A 12,771-nucleotide genomic window follows, 5' to 3' on the forward strand; every position below is an offset into this window, starting at 1 on the left:
CAAAATTGTTAGATGAGGAGGATGGTCCCATAGGAGGGGTGACTCAGTTGACTCAACTCTCTCCTGGGAAATATACCTCTGCATTATCCTAATTATAATAATAGGATGTTATGAAGTAAATAGTCATCCAATGAGGAACCTCCTGAGACTAGAGTTGAGTGTGACATAGGATAGTCCAAGAAAATGTGTGCACCTGTCAAGGTGCTTTGAGGTAGCAGGTGAAACTCAATCATAAGAAGTGGCATAACTCAACAAATGACTGTTTGAGTTCTGTACCCCTGGGAACACCATGTTTCCCACCAAGAATCTCTCAATTCTCAACAGGGAATGTGCAGTCTCAACCGATCTCTTTTTCTTTTAAGACCAATAAGATTACTATCTCTCAGGCTGACGCGGGTGGATCACCTGAAGTTGGGAATTCGAGACCAGCCTGGTCAACATGGTGAAACCCTGTGTGTACTAAAAATACAAAAATTAGCTTGGCGTGGTGGCACCCACCTGTAGTCCCAGCTACTTGGGAGGCTGAGGCAGGAGGATCACTTGAACTCAGGAGATGGAGGTTGCAGTGAGCTCAGATCACACCACTGTACTCCGCCTGGCGACACAGCGAGACTCTGTCTCCACAAAAAAAAAAAAAAAAAAAAAAAAATTAGTATCTCTCCAGAGAGGTAAAGCTTAGAGAACTCAATGAAACTCATACGGTTTCTATTTTTGAAACAAACTTAAATGTGGGTGTAACAATAATTTTTAGAGTCACTGTAACATGTGTGTGTTTTCCGCTTAAGAGAATTTGTCATATTAGGTTTGTAGTTTTACTGAAGTGTTTAAAACACCTTGGCTAAGTTTGAAACCAACATTTAAGTATCGAAGGCAATTGGTTCATGAATTAATAGTTTGAATTATTAGTTGCATAATAGTGTTTAAATATTTGAGGAAATGTGTTTAATAGATGTAAAAGCTTAGTAAAGTGAACATTAAATAAAACTAAATAGTGGTAAGTGTTCTTTCTATGCCAGTAGCCCCTGAGACGTTAAGGATCCTAGCAACAAACAAGATATCTATCATCTAGTAGATTTAGTAGACTGTATGTTGGAGCAAAATCGCATGACGTCTGGCTATTACTATTGAAAACAAAATCCTAGATAATATACTTAGCAGAAAAACCCAGCTAGTAACTTGTAGGTTACCTTTTGTAATTACAGTCTCTCGACAAGGGTTATTATTCAATTCATGACTTGATTAGGTTTGGATCATTGGCAAATGTTTTGCTATGTTCACCTCTTCAGTAATAAGCTTGAGGTTTATTCCTTTAAAACACTTCTGAGGTCAAGCTTTCTAAAGTGAGGGGGATTGAGAGGTGAGGGTTTTAGAGAAAGAGGAGGCCAAGCAACCTTGGTGATCAAAAGACTTAAGAAAAGGAAAGATTAATATTCACCTTTACGTTGTGGTGATGCTAAACGGTTCCATATTCCCCAGATGTTCATTGAAGTTGCTATATAAACAAACAAACAAAAAAAATCCAAGCACTTCTGAGGTCTAAATAGTTTTACTTCCTATAGCTATCATACAAGAATGATTCAAGGTGCCAATTGTTGCCGATGTCATGTCATTCATGGATATGTCAGTGATTCTTCCGTGCTGCGGACAGCAGCCGACATTCAGTTATTTTTTCCTGGAATAGACACCTCAGCTTGCTACTTGCTGGGCTGATCTAAGATGCTCTGAAGATTCGCTGGGGACTTATGAGCTACTAATGCTCGGGGATTTAGTGTCCTGAAGAACTCTTTAATCCTCTGCTTCCTGAATCCCACCCTAAGCCAGGGCCTTCTGTCACATCCCAAGAGTTACAGGCAGTTTGAAAGCTCTGCTTTCTGCTTGACCTTTGGAAGTCCTATGAGGGACCATTTACGGTTTCCTCAGTAATTTCCACAAGGATGTATTTCCTTCTCATCACTCTGCCTCAGGTAGTGCTCTGAAGGTCGTCCTTTCTGAACAACAGCAGCAAAGTAAGCCGCACCATGGGTGAGATCAACCAAGATGCCGTGGAGAAATACCTGGAGGAGAATCCTCAGTTTGCCAAGGAGTACTTTGACAGGAAGTTGCGGGTGGAGGTGCTGGGAGAAATTTTCAAGAACAGCCAGGTGCCAGTCCAGTCCAGCATGTCCTTTTCTGAGCTGACCCAGGTGGAGGAGTCGGCCCTGTGCTTGGAGCTGCTGTGGACCGTGCAGGAGGAGGGGGGCACCCCAGAGCAGGGGGTTCACAGGGCCTTGCAGAGGCTGGCCCACCTGCTCCAGGCTGACCGCTGCAGCATGTTCCTGTGCCGGTCCCGGAACGGCATACCTGAGGTAGCCTCTAGGTTGCTGGATGTCACCCCCACCTCCAACTTTGACGACAACCTGGTGGGTCCTGACAAAGAAGTTGTGTTTCCACTGGACATTGGGATAGTGGGTTGGGCTGCTCACACGAAGAAAACTCATAATGTCCCAGATGTGAAAAAGGTAGGTGGCCTTATGACAGTGGGGCAGAGGTCTTGGCAGGGTCAGGGAGGAACCAATGGGAAAGAGAGATAGTGCTATCCTTGTGGCATTAGTTTGGCAATAATCGGGGGAATGTGGGTGGCAGGGAAGAGGATCAGTCAGGCCTAGTGTTGCCAAATTTAGCAAATGAAATTTCAAGTTGCCCAGTTGAACTTGAATTTCAGATAAACAATGAATTATTATTTTCTGAAGTGTAAGTATGTCCCATGTAAAGTTGGGCATTTTATCAGGCGATCCTACCTGGACCTGGTGCATTCCACACTCCCTCCCTTACACCTCCTCCAGTGCTCTGGAGGACTTTCCTTTTCACAACACCAGCAAAGCAAAACACCCCACCAGGGAGATGGGCCAACGTGCCCAGATGCCAAAACTTGTCAGCTGCTCCCCATGCTTCTCATTCACAGTCCTTTGAAAAATTCAGGTTTTTTGGATGGATTTGCTAGTAAATCAATGCTTTCATCTATCAACCAAATGTGCAAAAAAAAAAAAAAATGATGCCATTTGAAAGTTCAGATGTTCAAATTTGGAATTCATTACATATGTGAATTTAGGTGATGGTTAAGTGCAATTGACTACTCCCACTGCTCCATAACCCAGATCTTTCAAGAATGAATTCCAATCATGTAAGTGGGACATCTGGACCCTCTTGAAGACCAACAGCATACTGCACAAATACAAGGCATTGAGATGACCCTTATAGAAGTAGAAAAACTTTATTCTTACCATTAGAGTACATGTTCATTTTTTAAAAATTATAAGATACAAATAAACCAAAGGAGGAAATGCTAATCACCTATCATCCCTCCCCTCAGCAATAATCAAGGGTACCAGCTTGGAGATTCTCCTGGCAGCTCCTTCTCTACACATGTGTTCCATTATTACGGTTTACCATTAACAAAAAAGGGAGAAGTGGATTATGATGGAACAGAGTTGAATGGGAACAGCCTGTGAAATGCTTTCTGTGCAGGGGTGAATAGCGCAGCTGGAGAGGCAGGAGGATAATCTCCTAAATGCCTCCTGAAGCTGATTACAGGGGGAGGGTCACACGGACCCAAGAGGTATGAAAGTCCTCAAACATGAGCAACTCTCTGCAAACAACCACAGAACACTGCTCAGGTGCAAGGGTTACCGTGGGGCCTGGTAGGGCCTTCAGTCCTGAATAATTCCTCCTTTCAATGAGTTTAAGCTGGGTTAAGTTTGCTTTTGAGGCTGACTGCGGCTCAGGTGTCTAAACAGATGCGCGTCCTTAGGGAAAAGTTCTCTAGACAACCAACTGGAAGGCAATGTCCGCACATCCTGAGGTTTTTCTCATGGGAAGATGCTCCTTGAGGGTCCTGAACTGAGCCCATCCCCACTAGCACACCAAACTTTAAAAAGTGACATTCAGGAATTTTTTTGAAAGGCTTTTAAAGAAGAGATGGGTAAAATGATTTCTGCTGTTATACTTTGATGAGCCCAGTTCTCCGTGGTGAGAAGGAAATAAGAGCATGGAGCTGCTCGGAGGTGGTTTTGGTCTGCGGCTGTCCATGGCGAGCATCAGGGCATGGACAGAGCACTTCATCTGGGAGTGGGGAGTCTCTCCTCTCTTTTCTGGAGGGCTCCTGGCTGTTCTGGGTGGGACACAGAGAAATGTGTGTTGAAGACAGATATGGTTCTGTGCTTATGGGAAAGACAGAGGTCTCATTGGTTCTTCATTCCAACTGCTTCTTCATTTTTTTTTCCCTCTAGAGTGGGGATTTCCAACTCTGGCTGTACATTAAAACCACATTAAGCTGTGTGCAGTGGCTCATGCCTGTAATCCCAGCACTGTGGGAGGCCAAGGCAGGTGAATGGCTTAAGCCCAGGAGTTCGAAACCAGCCTGGCCAACATAGGAAACCCTCGTCTCTACCAAAAATACAAAAATAAACCAGGAATGGTGGTGTGTGCCTGGAGTCCCAGCTACTTGGAAGGTTGAGATGGGAGGATGGCTTGAGCCTGTGAGGCTGAGGCTGCAGTGAGCTGTGTTCACACACTGAACTCCAGTCTGGGTGACAGAATGAAATCCTGTCTCAAAAAACAGACACAATCCACAAAACCATATCGGTGGCTTTACTGTTACAGTGGACTCTCAAAAATTAGAATTCAGGCATTAGTGTTTTTATTTTATTATTTTATTATTTATTTATTTATTTATTTTTGAGACAGAGTCTTGCTCCATCACCCAGGCTGGAGTGCAGTGGCGCAATCTCGGCTCACTGCAACCTCTGCCTCCTGGGTTCAAGCAAGTCTCCTGCCCCAGCCTCCTGAGTAGCTGGGACTACAGGTGTGCACCACCATGCCTGGCCAATTTTTGTATTTTTAGCAGAAACGGGGTTTCACCATGTTGGCCAGGCTGGTACTGAACTCCTGATCTCAGGTGATCCACCCGCCTCGGCCTCTCAAAGTGCTGGAATTACAGGCCACTGTGAGCCACTGTACCCGGTCCAGGCATTGGTATTTTTAAAAAGCTCCCCCAAGTACTTCTAATATGCAGCCAATGTTGAAAACCACTGGTCTATTGGGTGAGCAGATACAGGAGGAGGAAGTGAATTTCAAATCAACTGTGGAATATTAGAGATGGAAGGGGCTTATCAAGTCTTTAGCCCAACTCTGTCCAATGGAGGACAGGAAGTTGAGGCCACAGGAGTTGTATCTCCCCGGCGTCCACGGTATGTGTCTGTGGATGAGAAGGGTTGGAACAGAGGTAGCTGAGTATGTGTCCAGTGCTCTGTTTGCCTACCTTACACCCTTGCAGTTTCACATGCTTTAACCACTGCAGTTAAGATTTGCAACGGGAAAGGAATAGAAACTAATGTTTCCAATAAAGTATCTGATTAATTCTTCCTCTTTTCATTGCACTTGGCAATTTAAACACCGTTCTCTGACAAGGATCATATTTTTTATTTCCAGCCTATGTAGTAGGAATCGTTCAAAGTTAGGTAGACAGGATGTGGCAGATCTGGGGCAATAACTCAGGTCTTGGAGGCCTCCCTCTTTCTACCACACCCCTGACCACACACAACTTTCCTCTGATTAGCAGTGTGGGTGCAGGTGAGGGAAAGACTGCTCACGCCTAGACAAAGGTACAGAGCTACATACGCCCAGCCTTGGAGGGTCCATGAAGGTAACAGGGAAGCCACTGGTATAGGGAGAGGGCTTTGGCATCAGACAGAGCTGGGTGCGGATCCATGTCTGTGACTTAGTAACTGTGTGATGGAGTTTCTACCCCTAAGAAATGGAGATAAGCAAATGTACAGATTAAAAGTGTATAAAGGACCTTTATACACCGATGCTCAATAAATGATAGCTGTGATAATATTGTCATTATGCCAGTAGGGGTTTAGGAGCTGGATATGGTTGGCCAAAAAAGGGTCAATGACTATTGCCTGTTTTAAAACAAGTTGAAGGCAGGAAAACTTTTTCTTTTTTGAGAAGGGGTCTCGCTCTGTCACCAGGCTGGAGTGCAGTGGCACGATCTCGGCTCACTGCAACCTCTGCCTCCCAAGTTCGAGTCATTCTCCTGCCTCAGCCTCCTCAGTAGCTGGGATTACAGGCACGCACCACCATGCCCAGCTAATTTTTGTATTTTTAGTAGAGACAGGGTTTCACCTTGTTGGCCAGGCTGGTCTCAAACTCCTGACCTCGTGGTCTGCCCACGTAGGCCTCCCAAAGTGCTGAGAGGAAGACTTTTAACAACAGGAAACTGAGAGCTATCCTCTTTAAGTTGTTTCTTTCTCTATTGGGAAAGCTGTCCATAAACTATGGGTGATCCTGATTCTGACTGTGTTTTAAAAGTCCTCCTTCCTCTTTCTTCCTCTACTTCTGCCATGGATCTCAGGGGTTAAGGGTATTTAATCAGGATTTAGCAATACTGACATCTGATAAGGGATCAGGCCTCCTGTTGCTCTAAACAATGTTCTCCAGCTGCCTTCAAGGGCTTCTCTGAAGAACCATCAAGGGACACACACAGGATTTATGCAAAGAAACTTCACTAAAGATTTTTTGAGCTAGTGAAAATAAAACACAAAAACCCATTCCCCACGTCCATCCTGTAACTTGATGGCTGGTGTATCTAGGGCTTTCAGATGCGATAATAAGCAAGTATTAAATTTTGAAACTTGCAAGCCATTCTCTCAAAACAGTCCATTGAACTTAAGAACATTTCCTTGTGTTTAGAATCTGGAATAAAATGGCGTTAAGTTTGAAGTCGCAGAGTGAAATGTGTTTGCAAAGAAGTGCTGCCGGCCAAGCGCGGTGGCTCACACCTGTAATCTCAGCACTTTGGGAGGCTGAGGCTGGCGGATCACCTGAGGTCAGGAGTTTGAGACCAGCCTGGCCAACATGGCAAAAACCTGTCTCTACTAAAAATACAAAAATTAGCCAGGTGTGGTGGTGAGCGCCTGTAATCCCAGCTACTCAGGAGGCTGAGGCAGGAGAATCACTTGAACCCGGAAGGCGGAGGCTGCAGTGAGCCAAGGTCACGCCATTGCACTGTAGCTTGGGCAACAAGAGCGAAACTCCGTCTCAAAAAAAAAAAAAAGAAACCAGTCCTGGCTAACTTCATCCCATGGTGCATGTTTCTGGTATTTTGATGATTCCTTTAGTGCCCAGGCTGTGTAAATGAAGGTGGTATGATCTGCATGGATAACAGGGTGGAAGGGAAACAATGGCAGCTGGCCTAGACAAGCAGCGGATTAAGAGAAAGAATGTAACAAAGCCTGCAGACACTTTGGTCTGAGGGTGAAGATCCTATGGGGAAACAGAGAAGTGACAGATAAAGTGGAGAGAAAAGAAATGTGGCTCTTGGTGGCGTGAGGGAGTGTGCTGGCCCTCTGGAGGAAGGCTGCTCCGCGGTGTGGGAGGCCTACATCCAGCTACGGGCATCTGATTTCTGCAGTGATTTGAATTGGCTAGAAAAATTAAAGCTAGAAGCAAAATGGTAATTGCAAAAGAACTACTTCTCATTCAGGAAAGCCTAGAAAAGTACTAAGTTTCTCTTCCCAGTACTTACTGAATATCTAACTATGTGCCAGACACTTTTTTTTTTTTTCTAAGTGCTCAGCCTATACTTTGTTATTCTATCTTCACATCAGGAATTCTAGGCAGTAGATGGAAGTGTTACCCCTATTTTCAGATTAGAAAACGAGGACACGGAAGGTAAGTAATACACCCAGGACCATAGAGCTAGTACATTGGGGCCCAGTTTCAGCCAAGCAAGTCTGACTCCAGTACCTTCCTTGCCTTGATGCAATGCTGACGCCTAAAGAGTTGGTTTGTGTGTTTCCACTTTGGGAAAGGTATAGAAGAGATCTGGGCTGAGGGGCTGCCTTTATCCCCTTTCCATCACACATTTCCTCTGAGAGCAGCACCATTTCTGGTGATTCCCCATTGGGTTGAGCCTAAGAATTACCTGGGCCACGTAAAAGTGCAGGTTCCACTGTAGGAGATTAGGATTCAGTGCATCTGCTGCATTAATCTGCAGGTGATTCTGAGGCATGTCTCAGGACTGCTAATCTCATTTGAGCTCTGTGAGTTCTATTGGCCAGCCAGCCCTTGTTCCCTGGTGGAAACTCTGGCCTGGAAATGCACACAGAAAATTCTCACCTTTTTTTTCTCCGGGAAACCAGACAGACTCCAGTCTCCAAGGTTTGTGCTGCTTTTAGAGGCACTGCCAACACAAGGAAATGAAAATAATACAAGTGCGGAAGGAACACCACACTAATTTTGGCCAACGAGCCTCAGAGTTAAGGCTGAGAGTTCAGTTCTCATTGCAGTCCTAGGTGCAAAGGGAAAAATGTCATGACCCAAGGAAGGCTGGGTCTAAACTCACCTTGAGTGGCTATTCTCTGAAATGACAGCTAATAAGATAATTGCCTTCCGCGACCTTTTTCTCAAGCCCTTCCATTTGTGCACTTCTCTAGACTCATCGCTCAGCCTCTGCAGTGGCCAGTGGATTAGAATCGTCTCTCGAATCTAAGAGGCCTGAATCTGGGAAGATCCACTTTCCTCTCTCCCAAAGAAAGAAAAAAAATAGGAATGAAAGACATAAGCTTGGTAGAACATTAAAAACCTGATAAGCATCTGATGCTGGCAAGAGGGTAGTCCTCAGTCCTTTCACACAGGGTCAGTGGAAGTTAGAATGTGAACATTTCTTTTTATTTTCCTTTTTTTTTTGAGACAGAGTTTTGCTCTTGTTGCTCAGGCTGGAGCATGATGGCACAATCTTGGCTTACTGCAACCTCCACCTCCCGGGTTCAAGCGACTCTCCTGCCTCAGCCTCCTGAGTAGCGGGGATTACAGGGGTGCGCCACCATGCTTTGCTAGTTTTTGTATTTTAGTAGAGATAGGGTTTCATCATGTTGGCCAGGCTGGTCTCGAACTCCTGACCTCAGGTGATCCGCCTGCCTCGGCCTCCTAAAGTACTGGGATTACAGGCGTGAACCACCGTGCCCAGCCACGGAATGTGAACCTTTCATCAAAGTAATCTATGTAAATAAAAACTGTATGTTCCTGTTGATCCAGCAAAAGGGATTTCCTTTTTTGGGAACCTATCACATAAAAATAAAAGTAAGAAGGATTAGTGCAGTACTGTTGGTAGTGGGGAGAACTATAAACAGGCAGAATCAATAGAGGACAGTTGAGTGGATCGTACAGCACCCAGGGTGGAGTAGTGTGCACGAATCCAAGAGGTGAGTTCACATCCATATGCATTGGTCTTCAGGGAAGTCTGTAAGACATTGTTAAGTGATGAAACTATTATAAGCAATTAGAAAAGGAAATTTTAGAAAAAATAGAAAATTCTTTGTTCAAGCACAGAGAAAGGCATAGAAGGAGACACACCAACAGTTAGCACAGATTTCTTTTAGTAGGCTAGATTGGGGGGAATGATAATTTTTGCTTTATGTTATGACATATGGGTTGATGATTTCAAGTGCATGTTTTCCCTTTGTAATGAGAGAGAAGTGCTCTATGAACTGTGTCTGTATTCCTAGCTGTGCTCTCCTTCCCTGCATGCACTTGCTGTCTCTTGTAACCCTGTGCCTTCCCCTCTGTTCCTCTTAGCACCTCACTTTCCACTTGGCTGTCTCATCACCTCTTTTCTTTTGGCCCAACCTCAGCCTAACCTAAATAGGTCATAGCTCAGGTGGGAAGCGCTTATTCTGAAATCGCCAATTCCATTCTATGCAGTCATAGGATGGCAGGTGGAGTGGGATTATTTGCTGGGGACCACTGTACTGGAGCCCTGGTTATCTGTTGGTAGCATTTAAATGAGAGAATGATCTGTCATCATCCCTAGATCTACCACTCTATGATTCTGTGCCACTTTGGCAAATGTGTGACTATCTCTTTCAGAACAGCCATTTTTCTGACTTCATGGACAAGCAAACTGGATATGTCACTAAGAACCTGCTGGCAACCCCGATCGTGATGGGCAAGGAAGTTCTTGCTGTGATCATGGCAGTTAACAAAGTAAATGCATCTGAATTTTCCAAACAGGATGAAGAGGTAATGCTAACCATGGGCATCTGGTTGGAGGCTCAGGAAATTTATTTGTTGTATAACCAAAGAAAAGATATAACAACTATAACTTATTCTTCTCTGCCATCTGTAGGTCTTTTCCAAATACCTCAACTTTGTGTCTGTCATCCTAAAGCTTCATCATACCAGCTACATGTACAATATTGAATCCCGAAGAAGCCAGGTAAAAGGAAGGCAGTATTAATCATTCCACGCTGACCTATTCTGACAAAGCCGCCCAGAGACAACAAATTCAGACCCCTCCTATTCCTCCTGGGGGTTTAAGCCACGTGGAGCAGACCCCCAAACTTCAGTCCCAAGTGTCCTCTCATGATCTTCCTGCCACTCTCCCCACCCACACTCCCCTGCACCCCAAGCTCTCCAATTGTGTGCACAACTGGCTTGGCTTTCTTCAGTCTAGATCCCAAGTGGACTTGGCATTTCTGTCTATGAAATGGTGATGACAATTATGGTACCTACTTCAGATGGTTGTTGTGGCTATTAGCGATTACCTCTCACATAAAGCTTGTAGCAATTCCTGGGTCATAGGAAACCTATTAATTTGAGGAGCACATTATTCCTGCTTCCATGAGACAGAGGGATAAAGAGCAACATTGGTAGCCAAGATACCTGAGTCTGGCCCACTCTCTGGACCTCAGTTTCCTCACCAGTACAATGCACAGGTAGAGGTTGAGAGGGAGGTCCCTTCCCATTCCAACTCTCCAGGTAAGGTTACCTCCAACTAGCTCAGGGTGCATGGAAGGAAGTAGGTGGCTCTCTCCACATGAGGGCCAGCAGGAGCCAGTGAGCCACCAATACTGGATTCTCCACCCAGGGACCATCTTTGCATCCAATTTCAGGGCACTTCCCCTTTGGAGCCAAAACATTTAGACACAGGGACCAATCATAGCTTCTCTCTCTCCATAGACCCGCAGCCTTGCAAAGGTCTACTCATCATCTCACCTAGAGGATCTGAGTAGCTTGTTGGACGTACACATGTTCAAAATCAGAATTGCACTTTCCAACGATATGCATTCATTTTATTTGAAGCACCTCATGTTTTCTTGTGGCGAATGCTCTCTCTCTCCATAACATACTTTATTCTAACTGTTTTCTTTTTGATACCTACTTTCAGATCCTTATGTGGTCAGCCAATAAAGTATTTGAAGAACTCACAGATGTTGAGCGACAGTTTCACAAAGCGCTCTACACAGTTAGAACATATCTGAACTGTGAACGATACTCCATTGGACTGCTGGACATGACCAAGGAGAAGGTTCTTATTATTCTACACATTTTGCCTCATGTAACATTGCCTATAAAACATACACCACAGGAAATGTGATCCTCAAAAAACAGATACACTATGTAAATAATTAGTCATGATTGATCACAAAAACAGAAGTAAAAAGATGTACATCTTGGAGCAAAAAAGATGTAGGCTTGAATCTTGGTTTTTCCACTTCCTAGCAGTATGGGTTTTCAGCAAGTCTGTTTTTTTTTTACACTAATTAATAGACTATTTTTAGAGTGGTATTGACAGAAAAATTGATTAGGAAGTACAGAGTTTCCTCTTCCCTCCCAATCTCTTCTCTCAGTTTCTCTGTTATTAACATCTTGCATTAGTGTGGTGTGATGAATCAGTATTGATATATTATTAACTAAAGCCCATAGTTTACATGAAGGTTTATCCTTTGTGCAGTTCTCTGAATTCTGACAAATGTTAATGTTATATATCTGCTATTACAGTATCAGACAGACTAGTTTCAGTGCCTCAAAGCCCTCTATGCTTCACATATTCAACCTTCCCTCATCCCCCCAAACTCCTGGTAGCCACCAATTTTTTTTTTTTTTTTTTTTTTTTACTGTTTCTATAGTTTTGGCTTTTTCCAGAATGCCATATAGTTGGAATCATACAGTATGTAGCATTTTCAGACTGGCTTTTCACTTTGAAATATGCATTTAAGTTTCCTCCATGTCTTGTCATGACTCAATAGCTAATTTCTTTTTATCACTGAATATTATTCCACTGTATGGCAGGTTTGTTTATCCATTTACCTGTTGAAGGGTATCTTGGTTGCTTCTAATACTTAGTGATTGTGAATAAAGCTGCTGTAACCATTGTAGGTAGGTTTATATGTGTCTCTGTTTTCAACTCAATTGGGTAAATACCGAACAGGGCAATTGCTGGATTATATTGTAAGACTAATTGATCTTTGTAAGAAACTGGCAGACTGTCTTCCAAAGTGACTTTACTGTTTTGCATGTCTACCAGAAGCACATTCTCACCAGCAGTTGTTAATGTCAGTATTTTGGGTATTAGCAGTTGCTAATGCCAGTATTTGGGGTATCAGTTGTGGTATCTCATTGTTTTAATTTTTAATTCCCCAATGACATATGATGTTGAGCATCTTCTCATATGTTTACTTGTCATCTGTATATCTTCTTAGAGAGATATCTGCTCAGATATTTTGCCCACGTTTTATTATGTTGTTTTCTTATCATTCAATTGTAAGAGTTATTTGTTTTTTTGTTTTTGTTTTTTTTTTTGAGACGGAGTCTCGCTCTGTCGCCCAGGCTGGAGTGCAGTGGCGCTATCTCGGCTCACTGCAAGCTCCGCCTCCTGGGTTTACGCCATTCTCCTGCCTCAGCCTCCTGAGTAGCTGGGACTACAGGCGCCCGCCACCGCGCCCGGCT

General features: G+C 43.9%; 1 protein-coding gene across 5 annotated transcripts in view; it reads left to right on the forward strand.

Annotated features, from left to right (window-relative positions):
- Positions 1 to 12,771, forward strand: part of PDE6C (phosphodiesterase 6C) — a 61,285-nt gene that overhangs the window by 8,872 nt on the left and 39,642 nt on the right. For 2 of the 5 annotated variants that reach the window (XM_077946815.1, XM_077946814.1), the window contains 5 exons: positions 1,965 to 2,498; positions 3,940 to 4,066; positions 9,910 to 10,062; positions 10,169 to 10,258; positions 11,210 to 11,350. In XM_077946815.1, coding sequence (XP_077802941.1) covers positions 4,025 to 4,066; positions 9,910 to 10,062; positions 10,169 to 10,258; positions 11,210 to 11,350 — 426 coding nt within the window. In that variant the 5' untranslated portion in view covers positions 1,965 to 2,498; positions 3,940 to 4,024. The remainder of the gene's footprint in view (positions 1 to 1,964; positions 2,499 to 3,939; positions 4,067 to 9,909; positions 10,063 to 10,168; positions 10,259 to 11,209; positions 11,351 to 12,771) is intronic. The other 3 variants (XM_001092604.5, XM_077946813.1, XM_077946816.1) reach the window with 2 other exon arrangements.

This window comes from Macaca mulatta, chromosome 9 (assembly GCF_049350105.2).
Source record: "Macaca mulatta isolate MMU2019108-1 chromosome 9, T2T-MMU8v2.0, whole genome shotgun sequence".
Classification (NCBI taxonomy): Eukaryota; Metazoa; Chordata; class Mammalia; order Primates; family Cercopithecidae; genus Macaca; species Macaca mulatta.